General features: G+C 36.9%; 1 protein-coding gene across 10 annotated transcripts in view; it reads right to left on the minus strand.

The window, feature by feature from the left end:
- syngap1b (synaptic Ras GTPase activating protein 1b) overlaps positions 1–18,113 on the minus strand; it is a 376,646-nt gene that overhangs the window by 69,875 nt on the left and 288,658 nt on the right. For 7 of the 10 annotated variants that reach the window (XM_061983086.2, XM_061983083.2, XM_061983082.2 and 4 more), the window contains exons 9-14: positions 14,373–14,708; positions 14,161–14,305; positions 8,525–8,669; positions 6,272–6,508; positions 2,789–3,008; positions 107–309 (exon numbers count right to left, since the gene is read on the minus strand). In XM_061983086.2, coding sequence (XP_061839070.1) covers positions 107–309; positions 2,789–3,008; positions 6,272–6,508; positions 8,525–8,669; positions 14,161–14,305; positions 14,373–14,708 — 1,286 coding nt within the window. The remainder of the gene's footprint in view (positions 1–106; positions 310–2,788; positions 3,009–6,271; positions 6,509–8,524; positions 8,670–14,160; positions 14,306–14,372; positions 14,709–18,113) is intronic. The other 3 variants (XM_061983084.2, XM_072915543.1, XM_061983080.2) reach the window with 1 other exon arrangement.

The following is an 18,113-nucleotide window of genomic DNA, read 5'->3' on the forward strand; positions in this document are numbered from 1 at the left end:
TTTCATCTTTCAAAACACTTTATGCCAAAAGGGAGGAACATTGCGCGCGCAGAGTGCGTTTTTCTAATTTTTTTAACGCGCAGTGGCTTAGCCTCTCGGCGTCTACCTGTTGAGATCCCGCATCATGAGATTCTGGAACTCGGACGAGATGCCCCTGTTGAAGCTGGGCCGGGTCAGCAGCCGCTCCACCTGCCGCTCCTGGATGCGGTCCGCCTGGTGGCTCGGCTGCCTCTGCAGGTGCGGGTTACGCAGTGCCATACTGATGTCGTTCAGGAGGCGGGGCAAAGGGCCCAGTTTGATGATGGCGTCCTGTGATTGGAGGGCGTAAAGAACCTGAGTTTGACACCGAATCACAAAATGAGACCAGCGGAACCACAAAAGTAAGAATTCTACCGAAATACAAAATTACCTCTTTGGAAAGAGTTTTGCCTGTTCTTTGGATTTTTTTGCAACACTTATCATGGTTAACTTATGTTTACTCTTATAAAAACACATTCACATTATGCCTTTGCCATTTAATGTGATTATTAATTAATAATTTAACAATTTACCAGTATTAGAGGTTATACTACAACTAGATGAAGCGCGTGTGAATGCCCCAATGCTGAAGCTGAACTGAAATGTAGAAATGATTAGGTTAAAATGCTAGCATAAACCATTAGCATGCTAGCCTTAGCATGGTAACAGCTAGCATACTTCTAAGATGGCATTAAGAAACAAAATCCATGATTAGTAGGTTCAAAAAGTACAACATTAGCTAAATTGCTAACATAAAACGTTTGTGTGCTAATAATAGCACATTAACATTAGAATGCTAACCGTTGAAAGGCTAGCATACTTTTAAGATGGCGCCTGGTAACAAAATCCATGACTATTTGGGTTAAAAAGTAGACAATTTACTAAAATGGTAGCATAAAACATTAACGTGCTAACATTAGCACGCTAACATTAGCATGCTAACCGATGAAAGGCTAGCATACTTTTAGGATGGCACCAAATAACAAAATTCATGATTATTAGGTTTAAAAAGTACAAAATTAGCTCAGATATGAAGGTAAAACTTGAGCATGCTGACATTAGCATGGTAACAGGGGAACGGTTAGCATACTTTTAAGATGGCATCAAGTAACGGAATCCATGATTATTTGGTTTAAAAAGTACAAATTTAGCTATAATGCTAGCATAAAACGTTAGCGTGCTTATATTAACACGCTAACATTACCATGCTAACAGATGAAAGGCTAACATACTTTTAAGATGGCGCTTGGTAACAAAATCCATGACTATTAGGTTAAAAAGTATGAAATTAGCTAGAATGCTAGCATAAAACATTTGCGTGCTACAGGCTAACAAATTAAAAGGCTTTAAGATGGCACTAAGTAACGAAATCCATTACTATTTGGGTTAAAAAGTACACAATTTGCTAAAATAGTAACATAAAACATTAACGTGCTAACATTAGCATGCTAACAGACAAAAAGCGAACATACTTATAAGATGGCGCAAAATAACAAAATTCATGATTATTTGGTTTAAAAAGTACAAAATTTGGTCAAATGTGAAGGTAAAACTTGAGCATGCAAACATTAGCATGGTAACAGGGGAACAGCTAGCATACTTTTAAGATGGCACCAAGTAACAAAACCGATGATTAGGTATAAAAAGTACAAATTTAGCTATAATGCTAGCATAGAATGTTAGCGTGCTAATATTAGCATGCTAAAATTAGCATGCTAATAGATGAAAGGCTTGTATACTTTTAAGATGGCGCCAAGTAATGAAATCCATGATTATTAGTTTAAAAAGTACAAAATTAGCTAAAATGTTAAGATAAAAAAATGCATGCTAACTTTAGCATGGTAACAGAGGAACAGCTAGCATACTTTTAAGATGGCACCAAGTAACGAAATCCATGATTATCAGCTTTAAAAAGTACAAAATTAGCTAAAATTATAAGACAAAACTTTAGCATGCTAACATTAACATGATCACAGGGGAACAGATGGCATATTTCTAAACTGGAATTACGTAACAAAATCCATGATTATTAGGTTTAAAAAGTATAAAATTAGCTAAAATGCCAATAAAAAACATTAGCATGCTAACATACTGTTAACATAGTGCCAAGTAACAAAATCAATGACCATTAGGTTAAGAATTTAGGTCAAATGCTAGCATAAACTGTTAGCAGGCTAACATTAGCATGATAACAAGGGAACAGCTGGCATACTTCTTAGATGGCACTAAATAATGAAATCCATGATTATTAGGTTTAAAAAGTACAAATGTAGCTATAATGCTAGCATAAAACACTAGCATGCTAATATTAGCACGCTAACATTAGCATGTTAACCGATGAAAGGCTGGCATGCTTCTAAGATGGCCCCAAATGATTATTAGGTTTAAAAAGTACAAAATTAGCTCAAATGCTAACATTAGCGTGCTAACAGATGAAAGGCTAGCATACTTTTAAGAAGTAACACAATCCATGACTATTAGGTTCAAAATGTAAACAAATGAGCTAAAATGCTAATATTAGCGTGCTAACAGATGAAATGCTAGCATACTTTTAAGAAGTAACACAATCCATGACTATTAGGTTTAAAATGTAGAAAAATTAGCTAAAATGCTAACATTAGCATGCTAACAAATGAAAGGCTAGCTTACTCTTAAGAAGTAACACAATCCATGACTATTAGGTTTAAAATGTAAAGAAATGAGCTAAAGTGCTAACATTGACACAATGACATTTGCAACACGGACTTTGCTATGAGAGGCTTCTGTGCACCTGATGGATGGAGCTGACCTTGCTAAGCTGGGCCATGACCTCCCACAGGAGACTGTGCAGGACTGACAGCTCCCTGCCGAGGTCGATGTAGCCCTCAAAGCCGCCAGCGTTGCTGATGCTGTCCAGGTTGGAGATCTCGTAGAGGAACTGCTGCATGGAGGCCCACTCCATCTCCAGGAACTCGTTCATGAAGCACATGTACTCCTCCTTGTTGCCGAACCTGAACACCACAACAGTGACGCTCAGTTGGCGGGGAAAGTACTCGTATGGAAATACAAATATATACTTTTGCTATTTCCTCCCATCTGGTCACGCGCTAACAACGCTTTATAGTAGCATTTAGCAAATATTATAGTAGCATTTTAACAAATTTTATAGTAGCATTTTAGCAAATTTTATAGTAGCATTTTAGCAAACTTTATAGTAGCATTTTAGCAAGTGTTATAGTAGCATTTTAGCAAATGTTATAGTAGCATTTTAGCAAACGTTATAGTAGCATTTTAGCAAATTTTATAGTAGCATTTTAGCAAATTTTACAGTAGCATTTTAGCAAATTTTATAGTAGCATTTTAGCAAATTTTATAGTAGCATTTTAGCAAATTTTACAGTAGCATTTTAGCAAATTTTATAGTAGCATTTTAGCAAATTTTATAGTAGCATTTTAGCAAATTGTGCATGTTTGAACCTAAAAATCATGGAGGTATGCTAACTTCTCCTATATTAGCATGCTAACATTACAACGTTAAGATTTTATGCTCGCTAATTAATTTTAGTAGCATTTTAGCAAATTTTATAGTAGCATTTTAGCAAATTTTATAGTAGCATTTTAGAAAATGTTATAGTAGCATTTTAGCAAATGTTATAGTAGCATTTTAGCAAATGTTATAGTAGCATTTTAGCAAATGTCATAGTAGCATTTTAGCAAACGTTATAGTAGCATTTTAGCAAATTTTAAAGTAACATTTTAGCAAATTTTATAGTAGCATTTTAGCAAATTTTATAGTAGCATTTTAGCAAATTTTGTATGTTTGAACCTAAAAATCATGGAGGTATGCTAACTTCTCCTATATTAGCATGCTAACATTACGACGTTAATATTTTATGCTCGCTAATTAATTTTAGTAGCATTTTAGCAAATGTTATAGTAGCATTTTAGCAAATTTTATAGTAGCATTTTAGCAAATGTTATAGTAGCATTTTAGCAAATGTTATAGTAGCATTTTAGCAAATGTTATAGTAGCATTTTAGCAAATGTTATAGTAGCATTTTAGCAAACGTTATAGTAGCATTTTAGCAAATTTTATAGTAGCATTTTAGCAAATTTTATAGTAGCATTTTAGCAAATTTTATAGTAGCATTTTAGCAAATTTTTTATGTTTGAACCTAAAAATCATGGAGGTATGCTAACTTCTCCTATATTAGCATGCTAAGATTACGACGTTAATATTTTATGCTCACTAATTAATTTTGTATAAACCTAAAATTTTTGTTACTTGGATACCAATTTACGCTAACTTTTCCTATGTCATCATGCTAACGTTGCCGTGGTAAAATTTTATGTTAGCATTTGATTCATTTAAACTTAAAAATTGTGTTTTTTAATAACTTGTAGCATTTTTCCCATCTTTATTCAAATAAACCTAAAGATCATAGAAGTATGCCATCTTCTCCTATATTATCATGCTAACATTAGGATGTCAATGTTTTAAGCTCGCTAATTAATTTTGTATAAAACTAACATTTTTGTTACTTGGAAACTAATTTACGCTAACTTATCCTATGTCATCATGCTAACGTTGCCGTGATAAGATTTTATGTTAGCATTTATGATAATAATAACAATAAAGAAAATTATTGTTTCTTATTACATATTTGTTGATAATGTTAATTTAAATTAGAAAAGCAAAATACATTTTACTGGGCTTAAAATAAAAATAATACAATACTAATAACAACACTTTATTGTATACTTAATATATATTTAATACATATTTTTTATGTAAAAATGTGTTAATTTTTAGGGGCTTAAAATATATTAATAAATTAATAACAGAAAATGTTTGTTTCGTATTGCATTTTTATTAATAATGTTAATTTAAAATTAGAAATTTAAAAATTGTTCATTTTATTGGGCTTAAAAATGAAAAAAAATAATACAATACCAACAACGAAAATGTATTGTATATTTAATATATAATTATATTTATTTTTAATGTAAAAATGTGTTAATTTTTAGGGGCTTAAAATATTATAATAAATTAATAATAACAGAAAATGATTGTTTCGTATTGCATATTTATGAATAATGTTCATTTAAAATTAGAAATGTAAAAAATAGTTCATTTTGTTGGGCTTAAAAATAATAAAAAATAATACACTACTAATAACGTAAATTAATTGTATATTTAATATATAATTATATTTATTTTTAATGTAAAAATGTGTTAATTTTTAGGGGCTTAAAATATAATAATAAAATAATAAAAAATGATTGTGTCTTACTACATAATTATTAATAATCCATCCAACCATTTTCTACCGCTTGTTCCTTTTAATTTAAAATTAGAAATGTGAAAATAAAAAATTCTATTGGTCTTAAAAATAAAACAATACTAATAACAAAAATATATTGCATATTTAATAAATATGTATTAATTATTTTTCATGTAAAAATGTGTTACTTTTTAGGGGCTTAAAATATAATAATACAATAATAATAACAGAACATGATTGTTTCCTAATACATATTTATTAATAACGTTAATTCAAAATTAGAAATTTAGAATTAATTAATTTTATTGGGCTTAAAACAAAAATAATACAATACTAATAACAAAAATGTATTGTATATTTTATAATTATTTTTAATGTGAAAATGTGTTCATTTTTATGAGCTTAAAATATAATAATAAATTAATAATAACAGAAAATTATTGTTTTGTATAGCATATTTATGAATAATGTTAATTTAAAATTAGAAATGTAAAAATAGTAAATTTTATTGGGCTTGAAAAAGAAAAAATATACAATACTAAGCCAAACATATTGTATATTTTATATATATTGATTAATTTTTTTTAATGTAAAACTTTGTTAATTTTTAGAGGCTTAAAATATAATAATAAAATATTAACACAAAATGATTAGGTCTTATTACATATGTATTAATAATGTTAATTTAAAAATTAGAAATGTAAATTTTTTAAATTTTATTGGTCTTAAAAATAATACAAATAATACAATACTAATAACAAAATTATTATTAATAATGTCAATTTAAAATTAGGATCGAGGTGCTCAGAAGTATTGGGACATGTAAGCATAGTTATAATAATCTGTGTACATCTTCTTGTGAAAGCTGTCAAACTACAGGTGGAAGTCTCTGCCCCAATATCACACCTGAATTGTTTTGTTTGGTCACGAGGAGTCTGCACGTGTCCCAATACTTTTGCTCTCAGTGTCAGGGCGAGAGAAAAAAATTACTTGGAGAAGTTGGCCAAGTTTTGCACCACTTTGGCAATGAGGGTGAGCGTGCGCGACGTCTGCTCGTCGGGGTACTCCTGCGTGAGGTTGAAGAGCGAAGGCGACATGATGGCGGGACAGAGGAAGCGCAGGAAGAGGGAGCCGCTGATGAGGCGGTCGGCGATGTCTTCCCGACCTCGCTCGGCGCAGCGCACTCTCCACGAGGCGAATACTTCTTTCAGCTCTCGTGGAAACACACTGTCAGATGGATACAACATGATCGCAGAGTTATACATATACTGTATATGTATGTATCCATATATACAAATATATTTATATATGCATGCATATATATATATATATATATATATATATATATATATATATACACACATGTATACACACAATTATATATTTGCACATATATACGCACATATCACATATAGACACATATATATATATACATATACTGTACATATACAAACACAAGTATATATATATATATATATATATATACATATATATATATATATATATATAGACTTAGACTTCCTTTTATTGTCAGTCAAATTTGAACTTTACAGTACAGATAAGAACAACATTTCGTTGCATTATCTCGTAGTGCAGGATATGTATATATATATATATATATATATATATATATATATATATGTATCTATATATGTGTGTATACATATATGTATATGTATATGTATACTCACACATGTGTGTATATATATATATATATATATATATATATATATATATATATATATATATATATATATATATGTCTTAATAAGGTTATCCAAAAAATAGTGCTCGATACCGTGGTAGAGCGCAATATATGTATGTGTGGGAAAAAAATCACAAGACTATTTCATCTCTACAGGCCTGTTTCATGAGGGGGGGTTCCCTCAATCATCAGGAGATTTTAATGGGAGCATTCACATACCATGGTTTATATAGGGCACAGAGTGGGTGGGTACAGGCTGGCGTAGGGGCGTGGTGATTGGCTCATGTGTTACCTAGGAGGTGTTTCCGTCTGTGGCGGCATGCTGTTACAATTTCGCTGCGCTTGTTGAGGGATGACAGGTCTGGACGGTAAATAATAAACAGTTTCTCTTTCAAGCATAGGTTGCATCTTTTATTACCACTATTGTAAGGTGTGCTGGATGCAAGAATTTGCCATGTTCTTGAATATTCAACATTATTGTCTTTGAGGTCCTTTGAGGACATTAACACATCCGACACATATATAGGATTAACCGAGGGAGAGTTTAAAACCAGATGGAACAATCACAAGGCTTCTTTCAGGAACCAAAACCTGCGGAATACCACAGAACTCAGCAAACACATTTGGGACCTCAAAGACAATAATGTTGAATATTCAATAACATGGCAAATTCTTGCATCCAGCACACCTTACAATAGTGGTAATAAAAGATGCAACCTATGCTTGAAAGAGAAACTGTTTATTATTTACCGTCCAGACCTGTCATCCCTCAACAAACGCAGCGAAATTGTATCAGCATGCAGCCACAGACGGAAACACCTCCTAGGTAACACATGAGCCAATCACCACGCCCCTACACCAGCCTGTACCCACCCACTCTGTGCCCTATATAAACCATGGTATGTGAATGCTCCCATTAAAATCTCCTGATGATTGAGGGAACCCCCTCATGAAACAGGCCTGTAGAGATGAAATAGTCTTGTGATTTTTTTTCCCACACATACATATATTGCGCTCTACTACGGTATCGAGCACTATTTTTTGGATAACCTTATTAAGACATATATATATATATATATATATATATATATATATATATATATATATATATATATATATATATATATACACACACACACACACACGTATGTGTATATGTACATATATATATATATATATATCCATCCATCCATTTTCTACCGCTTGTCCCTTTTGGGGTCGCGGGGGGTTCTGGAGCCTATCTCAGCTGCATTCGGGCGGTAGGCGGGGTACACCCTGGACAAGTCGCCACCTCATCACAGGGCCAACACAGATAGACAGACAACATTCACACTCACATTCACACACTAGGGCCAATTTAGTGCTGCCAATCAACCTATGCCCAGGTGCATGTTTTTGGCTATATATATATATATATATATATATATATATATATATATATATATATACACGACATGAATGCTAGCATTCCTTGCAGAGCATTTTGCTCACGACCCATAGGGGGCGCCGCTCCTGTCATTTACAGTCGCCATGCTCACCAATGAGAGTTGACGATCTTGCAGAGTGCCAGCTCGCAGCACATTCTCAGATTGGCTTGGTGGTCCGGCAGCACGGAAGGGGGCGTTCTCATGGGGTCCACTTCGCAGTTTTCCTCCGACTCGTACAAAGCCCTGATGAACTCCCCTGAAGACCATGAGGGTTCATTAGTAACTCAAAGTCAGGCAGGCAAAAAAGTGTTTCAACCTCGCCACAAAGCTCACAATTTGCTTAATTAGCCTAAACATACACGGGATTATTGTCGCAAAACTATTTGCAATTGCGTATGTCAATCTGTGCGTCTGCAATCCAATGAACCTGCTTGTGTACTAATTTGTGAGTCTGTATCTCAATCTGTTTGTTTGTAATCCGATTCATGTGTCCGTGTATTAATTTGTGTGTCTGTATCTCAATCTGCGTGTGTAATCCGATTCCCGTGTCCGTATACTAATTTGTGTGTCTGTACCTTAATCTGTGCGTCTGTAATCCAACTCACATGTTTGTGTACTAATTTGTGCGTCCATATCTCAATCTTTGTGTGTATAGTCCAATTCACGTGCCAGTGTACTAATTTGTGTGTCTGTATCTCAATCTGTGCGTCTGTAATCCGACTCACGTTTGTGTACTAATTTGTGTGTCTGTACCTCAATCTGTGCGTCTGTAATCCAATTCACATGTTTGTGTACTAATTTGTGTGTCTGTATCTCAATCTGCGTGTCTTTAATCCAATACAAATGTTTGTGTACTAATTTGTGTGTCTGTACCTCAATCTGTGCGTCTGTAATCTGACTCACATGTTTTTGTACTAATTTGTGTGTCTGTATCTCAATCTGTGCGTCTGTAATCCGATTCACTTGTCCGTGTACTAATTTGTGTGTCTGTACCTCAATCTGTGCGTCTGTAATCCGATTCACGTGTTCGTGTACTAATTTGTGTGTCTTTATCTCAATCTGTGCATCTTTAATCCGATTAATTTGTTTGTGTATTAATTTGTGTGTCTGTATCTCAATCTGTGCATCTTTAATCTGATTCTCGTCTGTATACTAATTTGTGTGTCTGTATCTCAATCTGTGTTTGTGTAATCCGATTCACGGGTCCGTATACAAATGTGTGTGTCCATATCTCAATCTGTGTCTGTGTAATCTGACTCATATGTCTGTGTACTAATTTGTGTGTCTGTACCTCAATCAGTGCGTCTATAAACTGATTCACATGTCTGTGTACTAATTTGTGTGTCTGTATCTCAATCTGTGCGTCTGTAATCCGACTCATATGTCCGTGTACTAATGTGTGTGTCTGTACCTCAATCTGTGTGTGTGCAATCCGATTCACGTGTCCGTGTACAAATGTGTGTGTCTGTAACTCAATATGTGCATCTATAATCTGATTCACGTGTCCGTGTACTAATTTGTGTGTCTGTGTGTGTGTAATCTGATTCACGTGTCCGTGTTCTAATTTGTGTGTCTGTATGTCAATCTGTGTGTGTGTAATCCGATTCACGTGTCTGTGTACTAATTTGTGTGTCTGTAACTCAATCTGTGTGTGTATAATACGATTCACGTGTCCGTGTACAAATTTGTGTGCATGTAACTCAATCTGTGCGTCTATAATCTGATTCACATGTCTGTGTACAGATTTGTGTGTCTGTATCTCGATCTGTGCGTCTGTAATCCGACTCACATGTCTGTGTACTAATTTGTGTGTCTCAATCTCGATCTGTGTGTGTGTGTAGTCCGATTCACATGTCTGTGTACTAACTTGTGTGTCTGTATCTCGATTTGTGCGTAATCAAATCTGTGTATACTTGTTTTCATTTGTGTGTTTATAAATTTTACAATACAACTAAAACAATTAGTTCTTACTAAACCGTCCCATGCGTGATGTCTGTCGGAGTGTTATCATGCATATTTGTACGCGCTATGGTAACATAATCGAGCTAACGTTGTTATTCTATACGGATCACACACACAGATTGAGATACAGACACACAAATTAGTACACAAACATGTGAATGGGATTACACACACAGATTGAGATACAGACACACAAATTAATACACAAATATGTGAATGGGATAACACACACAGATTGAGATACAGACACACAAATTTGTACACAAACACAGATTGAGATACAGACACACAAATGAGTACACAAACATGTGAATGGGATTACACACACACACACAGATTGAGATACAGACACACAAATTAGTACACAAACACGTGAATGGGATTACACACACAGATTGAGATAGACACAAATTAGTACACAAACATGTGAATGGGATTACACATACACACACACAGATTGAGATACAGACACACAAATTAGTGCACAAACATGTGAATGGGATTACACATACAGATTGAGATACAGACACACAAATTAGTACACAAACATGTGAATGGGATTACACACACACACACACACACATTGAGATACAGACACACAAATTAGTACACAAACATGTGAATGGGATTACACACACACACAGATTGAGATACAGACACACAAATTAGTACACAAACATGTGAATGGGATTACACACACAGATTGAGATACAGACACACAAATTAGTACACAAACATGTGAATGGAATTACACACACACAGATTGAGATACAGACACACAAATTAGTACACAAATATGTGAATGGGATTACACACACAGATTGAGATACAGACACACAAATTAGTACACAAACACAGATTGAGATACAGACACACAAATGAGTACACAAACATGTGAATGGGATTACACACACACACACACACACACAGATTGAGATACAGACACACAAATTAGTACACAAACACGTGAATTGGATTACACACACAGATTGAGATACAGACACAAATTAGTACACAAACATGTGAATGGGATTACACACACACACACACACACACACACACACAAACACACAGATTGAGATACAGACACACAAATTAGTACACAAACATGTGAATGGGATTACACACACACACAGATTAAGATACATACACACAAATTAGTACACAAACATGTGAATGGGATTACACACACAGATTGAGATACAGACACACAAATTAGTACACAAACATGTGAATGGAATTACACGCACAGATTGAGATACAGACACACAAATTAGTACACAAATATGTGAATGGGATTACACACACAGATTGAGATACAGACACACAAATTAGTACACAAACATGTGAATGGGATTACACACACACAGATTGAGATACAGACACACAAATTAGTACACAAACATGTGAATGGAATTACACACACACAGATTGAGATACAGACACACAAATTAGTACACAAACATGTGAATGGGATTACACACACAGATTGAGATACAGACACACAAATTAGTACACAAACATGTGAATGGAATTACACACACACAGATTGAGATACAGACACACAAATTAGTACACAAACATGTGAATGGAATTACACACACACAGATTGAGATACAGACACACAAATTAGTACACAAATATGTGAATGGGATTACACACACAGATTGAGATACAGACACACAAATTAGTACACAAATATGTGAATGGGATTACACACACAGATTGAGATACAGACACACAAATTAGTACACAAATATGTGAATGGGATTACACACACACAGATTGAGATACAGACACACAAAAAAGTACACCGACACGCCAATCGGATTGAAGACGCACAGACTGAGTTACAGACGCACAAATTAGTACACATCACATTACATGTGCTACAATAGTAGTTCCATGTAAACGAGTGGCGGAATATGCGTCTGTTTATAAAAGTGTTGACAGAAAGTAGGCGGAGCAAAAAAGAAACAAAGATCATTCCTGACTTTCTTACGGGAAGATGTTGTTGTTCGCGCCAACATAAAACATCTGCCGCGTGTGCTGAGGCGGGATAATTGCCTAATTCAATTTCGACCCTCAGGCACGAATGGGAGAATACAGGAGAAAATACAAGTCAAAAGAGCCGTGTTTCCCCAATACAACAATACATCCATTTTCCCCCTCAGTGAACCGCAGCTCACCCACTCTCAGCAGCACTCAGCCCCAGACGCTGACGCTGCCGCCACATGCCAGACACAATCATCTCGCCGCTTGCCATGCCAGCCACAAATAATCAGACAATAATGGCTGCGTGAGGATGTCGTTGTGGCTTGTGCAGCCCTTTGAGACACTTGCGATTTAGGGCTATATAAATAAACTTTGATTGATTGATTGATTGACTCATTGTCATCAACCTGTACAGTAAACAGTACATATTCACTAAACGACTTCACTGTGACATTCCAACATCAAGGAAATGCATTAAAAGCTAGCTCGTTGCTAATCTACATGGGATATGACATATACATGCTACTGATTAGCATTAGTGATTTTAGGTGGAAATTTCAACGCCTCCAAGTTTGGAAAAATGTACATCACAATCAAGCAGCTGGTGCGTGGTAAGAACCATAAATTCCAGACTATGAGCTACTACTTCTTTCCCTACGCTTTGAACCCTGAGGCTTATAAAACGGTGCGGCCAATTTATGAATTTTTCTTCGCCATAATCTTTTGTGTTCAATAGTTTTCATTAAACACAAGCAGAGGACTGAAATGGTGTTATTGTTTGTGCTATGGCGCCATCGTTTGCTTACGGCAGGTGTTTTATGGCCTTGAACCGGAAGTAAAACCGTCCATAGCGTTTCCGCTCGAACGGATTCTTCATTCATCGCTCCTAGCAACGTTTGTAGGTTCTACAATATAACTACAACTATTCATACTTACTAAACCATCCTGTGTGTGATGTCTGTAGGAGTGCTTTCATGCATATTTCTACGTGCCATAGTAACAGCATTAGCATTAGCTAATATGCTAACACATTTTTGAGTGTCTGTTAGTATTATTAACATACAACGGCATTCTTTTTGTATTGTTTCAGTTTTGTAAATTCACCAAAACGTCACCGTGGAGTTATTGAGTCTGTTTAGCTGATTGGAGAGCTAGCTTCCGCAGCTAATGTTAAAGTTAAAGTTAAAGTACCAATGATTGTCACACACACACACTAGGTGTGGCGAGATTATTCTCTGCATTTGACCCATCACCCTTGATCACCCCCTGGGAGGTCAGGGGAGCAGTGGGCAGCAGCGGTGGCCGCGCCCGGGAATCATTTTTGGTGATTTAACCCCCAATTCCAACCCTTGATGCTGAGTGCCAAGCAGGGAGGTAATGGGTCCCATTTTTATAGTCTTTGGTATGACTCGGCCGGGATTTGAACTCACAACCTACCGATCTCAGGGCGGACACTCTAACCACTAGGCCACTGAGTAGGTGGTCATCATGTGTCCATGATGATGACTTCTGTTTTGTTTGATCAGCCGTTTTACTGCCGAGTTACAGACATTTGGAAACAATTAAGGTATGTAATTAAACATTTACTCAATATTTCTGTGTAAATAACTCATTTCACAACGTATATATCTGCGGTCAATACCCGGAAATATATTATTTTCGTCTAAATTTTAGTGGGTGCGGCTTATTATAGATTGGAACATACGATATTGGCGTTTGTGGTGGACTAGAACATTTTGCTGAAAAGTGAGGTAAGAGGTAGACTTTGGAAGAAGTACTTGTACTTGTACCGATAGCGTCCTTGAGGTACTTGTGTCCGATCAGTTTGAGGTACTCTTCTATGGCTTTGGTGGCCAGCGTGTTCTCTCTGAAGATGAGGTGCTCCCGCTCGATGAACCTGTCCACCTCGCACATGGCCATGTCCGACAGGAAGTCCTGGAAGAGCGGGACACGGTTCAAGTACAAAAACAACATTGGCAATTGGCGGAGAGGAAGGGAGTACTTTGGCTTTCCCGGTGCTCTGCAGTATGTGGACCAGCGCACAGGCCACCTCCTCTTTGCTCTTCACGCTCAGCACGGGCTCCAGCACGGCGCACAGCGTGCGGTAGTTGTTGGTGACGTACTCGGCGAACTCCTTGTACAGCTCCATGGGCAGGATGTTCATGGTCTGGAAGCGGGATTTGAGGCGGAGGGACGCGTTGATGATCTTGCCGCCGCCCACGCCCGCCCCCTTGGTGAGGACGCTGGGCTGGATGACGGGGTACCACTGCTCCACAAACTGCCGGCCGGTGATGCTGGAGATGGGGATGCTGACCAGGCCCAGGTAAGTGCTCTTCTCCTGGGAGGGAAGCACAACTTGTCAGGAAAAAAAAGAGGCTTCGCTACACATCCTAAAAATAAAGCGATGCCAAATATCAGATTAGGGAGGTGTGTGTTTGATCATGTTGTTTCTCTCCAGTCAAGTGTGTTGACATCCCAACCACAATTCTTATTTATTCACTCAACATGATCAAGAATACATTTTTAAAACATTTATTTTCAGCAAAGATCAATGTTGACTTCATTTAAATTTAGTTTTTAGAGGGTGTGACAAGTCAGCATTCTAACCAATGACAGTTGTTTGTGGGAGGGGGGCACAGGTCTCAAACTCAAGGCCCGCCTCTTCTTTCTATGTGGCCCGACTCGTCATTTAATGTGGTCCGCCACTCCATTAAAGTGGTCCTCCACTTCATTTAAAGTGGCCCGAGTCGTCATTTGATGTGGTCCGCCACTTCATTTAAAGTGGCCCGACTCGTCATTTAATTTGGTCCGCCACTTCATTTAATGTGGTCCGCCACTTCATTTAAAGTGGCCCGACTCGTCATTTAATGTGGTCCGCCACTTCATTTAAAGTGGCCCGACTCGTCATTTAATGTGGTCCGCCACTTCATTAAATGTGGTGCACCACTTCATTTAAATTGGCCCGACTCGTCATTTAGTGTGGTCCGCCACTCCATTAAAGTGGTCCGCCACTTCATTTAAAGTGGCCCGACTCGTCATTTGATGTGGTCCGCCACTTCATTTAAAGTGGCCCGACTCGTCATTTAATGTGGTCCGCCACTTCATTTAATGTGGTCCGCCACTTCATTTAAAGTGGCCCGACTCGTCATTTAATGTGGTCCGCCACTTCATTTAAAGTGGCCCGACTCGTCATTTAATGTGGTCCGCCACTTCATTAAATGTGGTGCACCACTTCATTTAAAGTGGCCCGACTCGTCATTTAATGTGGTCCGCCACTCCATTAAAGTGGTCCGCCACTTCATTTAAAGTGGCCCGACTCGTCATTTGATGTGGTCCGCCACTTCATTTAAAGTGGCCCGACTCGTCATTTAATGTGGTCCGCCACTTCATTTAATGTGGCCCGACTCGTCATTTAATGTGGTCCGCCACTCCATTTAATGTGGTCCGCCACTTCATTTTATGTGGCCCGACTCGTCATTTGATGTGGTCCGCCACTTCATTTAAAGTGACCCGACTCGTCATTTAATGTGGTCCGCCACTTTATTTAATATGGCCTGACTCGTAATTTAACGTGGTCCGCCACTTCATTTAATGTGGTGCGCCACTTCGTTTAACGTGGTCCGCCACTTCGTTTAATGTGGTCCGCCACGTCGTTTAACGTGGTCCGCCACTTCATTTAATGTGGTGCACCACTTCATTTAATGTGGCCCGACTCGTCATTTAATGTGGTCCGCCACTTCATTTAAAGTGGCCTGACTCGTCATTTAACGTGGTGCGCCACTTCCTTTAACGTGGTACGCCACTTCATTTAATGTAACCTGACTCGTCATTTAATGTGGTCTGCCACTTCATTTAATGTGGTCCGCCACTTCGTTTAATGTGGTCCGCCACTTCGTTTAATGTGGTCCGCCACGTCATTAAATGTGGTCCGCCAAATCATTAAATGTGGTCTGCCTCTTCATTTAATGTGGTCCGCCAATTCATTTAATGTGGTGCACCAATTCATTTAATGTGGTCCGCCACTTAATATAACGTGGTGCGCCATTTCATTTAATGTGGTCCGCCACATCATTTAATGTGGTCCGCCACTTCATTTAAGTGGTCCGCCAAGTCATTTAAAGTGGCCCGACTCGTCATTTAACGTTGTCCGCCACTCTATTTAATGTGGTCCGCCACTTCATTTAATGTGGTCCGCCACCTCATTTAAAGTGGCCCGACTCGTCATTTAATCTGGTCCGCCACTTCATTTAATGTGGCCCGACTCGTCATTTAATGTGGTCCGCCACTTCATTTAATGAGGTCCGCCACTTTATTCAATGTGGCCCGACTCGTCATTTAACATGGTCCGACTCGTCATTTAACATGGTCCGCCACTTCATGTAATGTGGCCCGACTAGTCATTTAACGTGGTTAGCCACTTCATTTAATGTGGTCCGCCACTTCATTTAATGTGGTCCGCCACATCATTTAATGTGGCCCGACTCGTCATTTAATGTGGTCCGCCACTTCATTTAATGTGGTGCACCACTTCATTTAATGTGGTCCGCCACTTCATTTAATGTGGTGCACCACTTCATTTAATGTGGCCCGACTCGTCATTTAACGTGGTCCGCCACTTCATTTAAATTATCCTATGTTAGCATGCCAACGTTTTATGCTAAAATATTTGCTCATTTTATTCTTTTAAAACTAACAAACATGGCTTTTGATACTGGGCGCCATCTTAGAAATATGCTAACTTTTCCTAAGTAATTATGCTAACATTAGCATTTTACCTAAAATCGACGAGTTTTGACACATGTTGAAAGTAACGGCCCCCAAATTAGCAAAAAAAAAGTTATTATGCTAACTTTTAACATGCGCAAAATAAAATACTTCAATCTGATGTGTACACCTGCAAAATTAGCTAAAAAGAGTAATCATGCTAACAGTTAGCATGCATAAAATGACAAAATATTTGAATCTGAAATGTACACCTGCAAAAAATAGCTAAAACGAGTTAACATGCTAACAGTTAGCATGCGTAAAATGACAAAATATTTGAGTCTGAAATGTACACCTGCAAAAAATAGCTAAAAAGAGTTATCATGCTAACAGTTAGCATGCGTGAAATAACAAAATATTTGACTCTGAGGCGTACACCTGCAAAATTAGCTAAAAATGGGAAATCTGGGAAATGTTAGATAGTTAAAGAGATATACTCTGGAAAAGTGGTATATTTTGAGGAATAAAATTATTATTATTATTATAGTCACACAATTATATAATTTTTTGTGATTAATTAACGATGAACCGACTCGTCATTTAATGTGGTCCGCCACTTCATTTAAATGATCCTATGTTAGCATGCCAACGTTTTATGCTAAAATATTTGCTCATTTTATTCTTTTAAAACTAACAAACATGGCTTTTGATACTGGGCGCCACCTTAGAAATATGCTAACTTTTCCTAAGTAATTATGCTAACATTAGCATTTTACCTAAAATTGACGAGTTTTGACACATGTTGAAAGTAACGGCCCCCAAATTAGCAAAAAAAAAGTTATTATGCTAACTTTTAACATGCGCAAAATAAAATACTTCAATCTGATGTGTACACCTGCAAAATTAGCTAAAAAGAGTAATCATGCTAACAGTTAGCATGCGTAAAATGACAAAATATTTGAATCTGAAATGTACACCTGCAAAAAATAGCTAAAACAAGTTAACATGCTAACAGTTAGCATGCGTAAAATGACAAAAT

This window comes from Nerophis lumbriciformis, linkage group LG21 (genome assembly GCF_033978685.3).
Source record: "Nerophis lumbriciformis linkage group LG21, RoL_Nlum_v2.1, whole genome shotgun sequence".
NCBI classification, from domain to species: Eukaryota; Metazoa; Chordata; class Actinopteri; order Syngnathiformes; family Syngnathidae; genus Nerophis; species Nerophis lumbriciformis.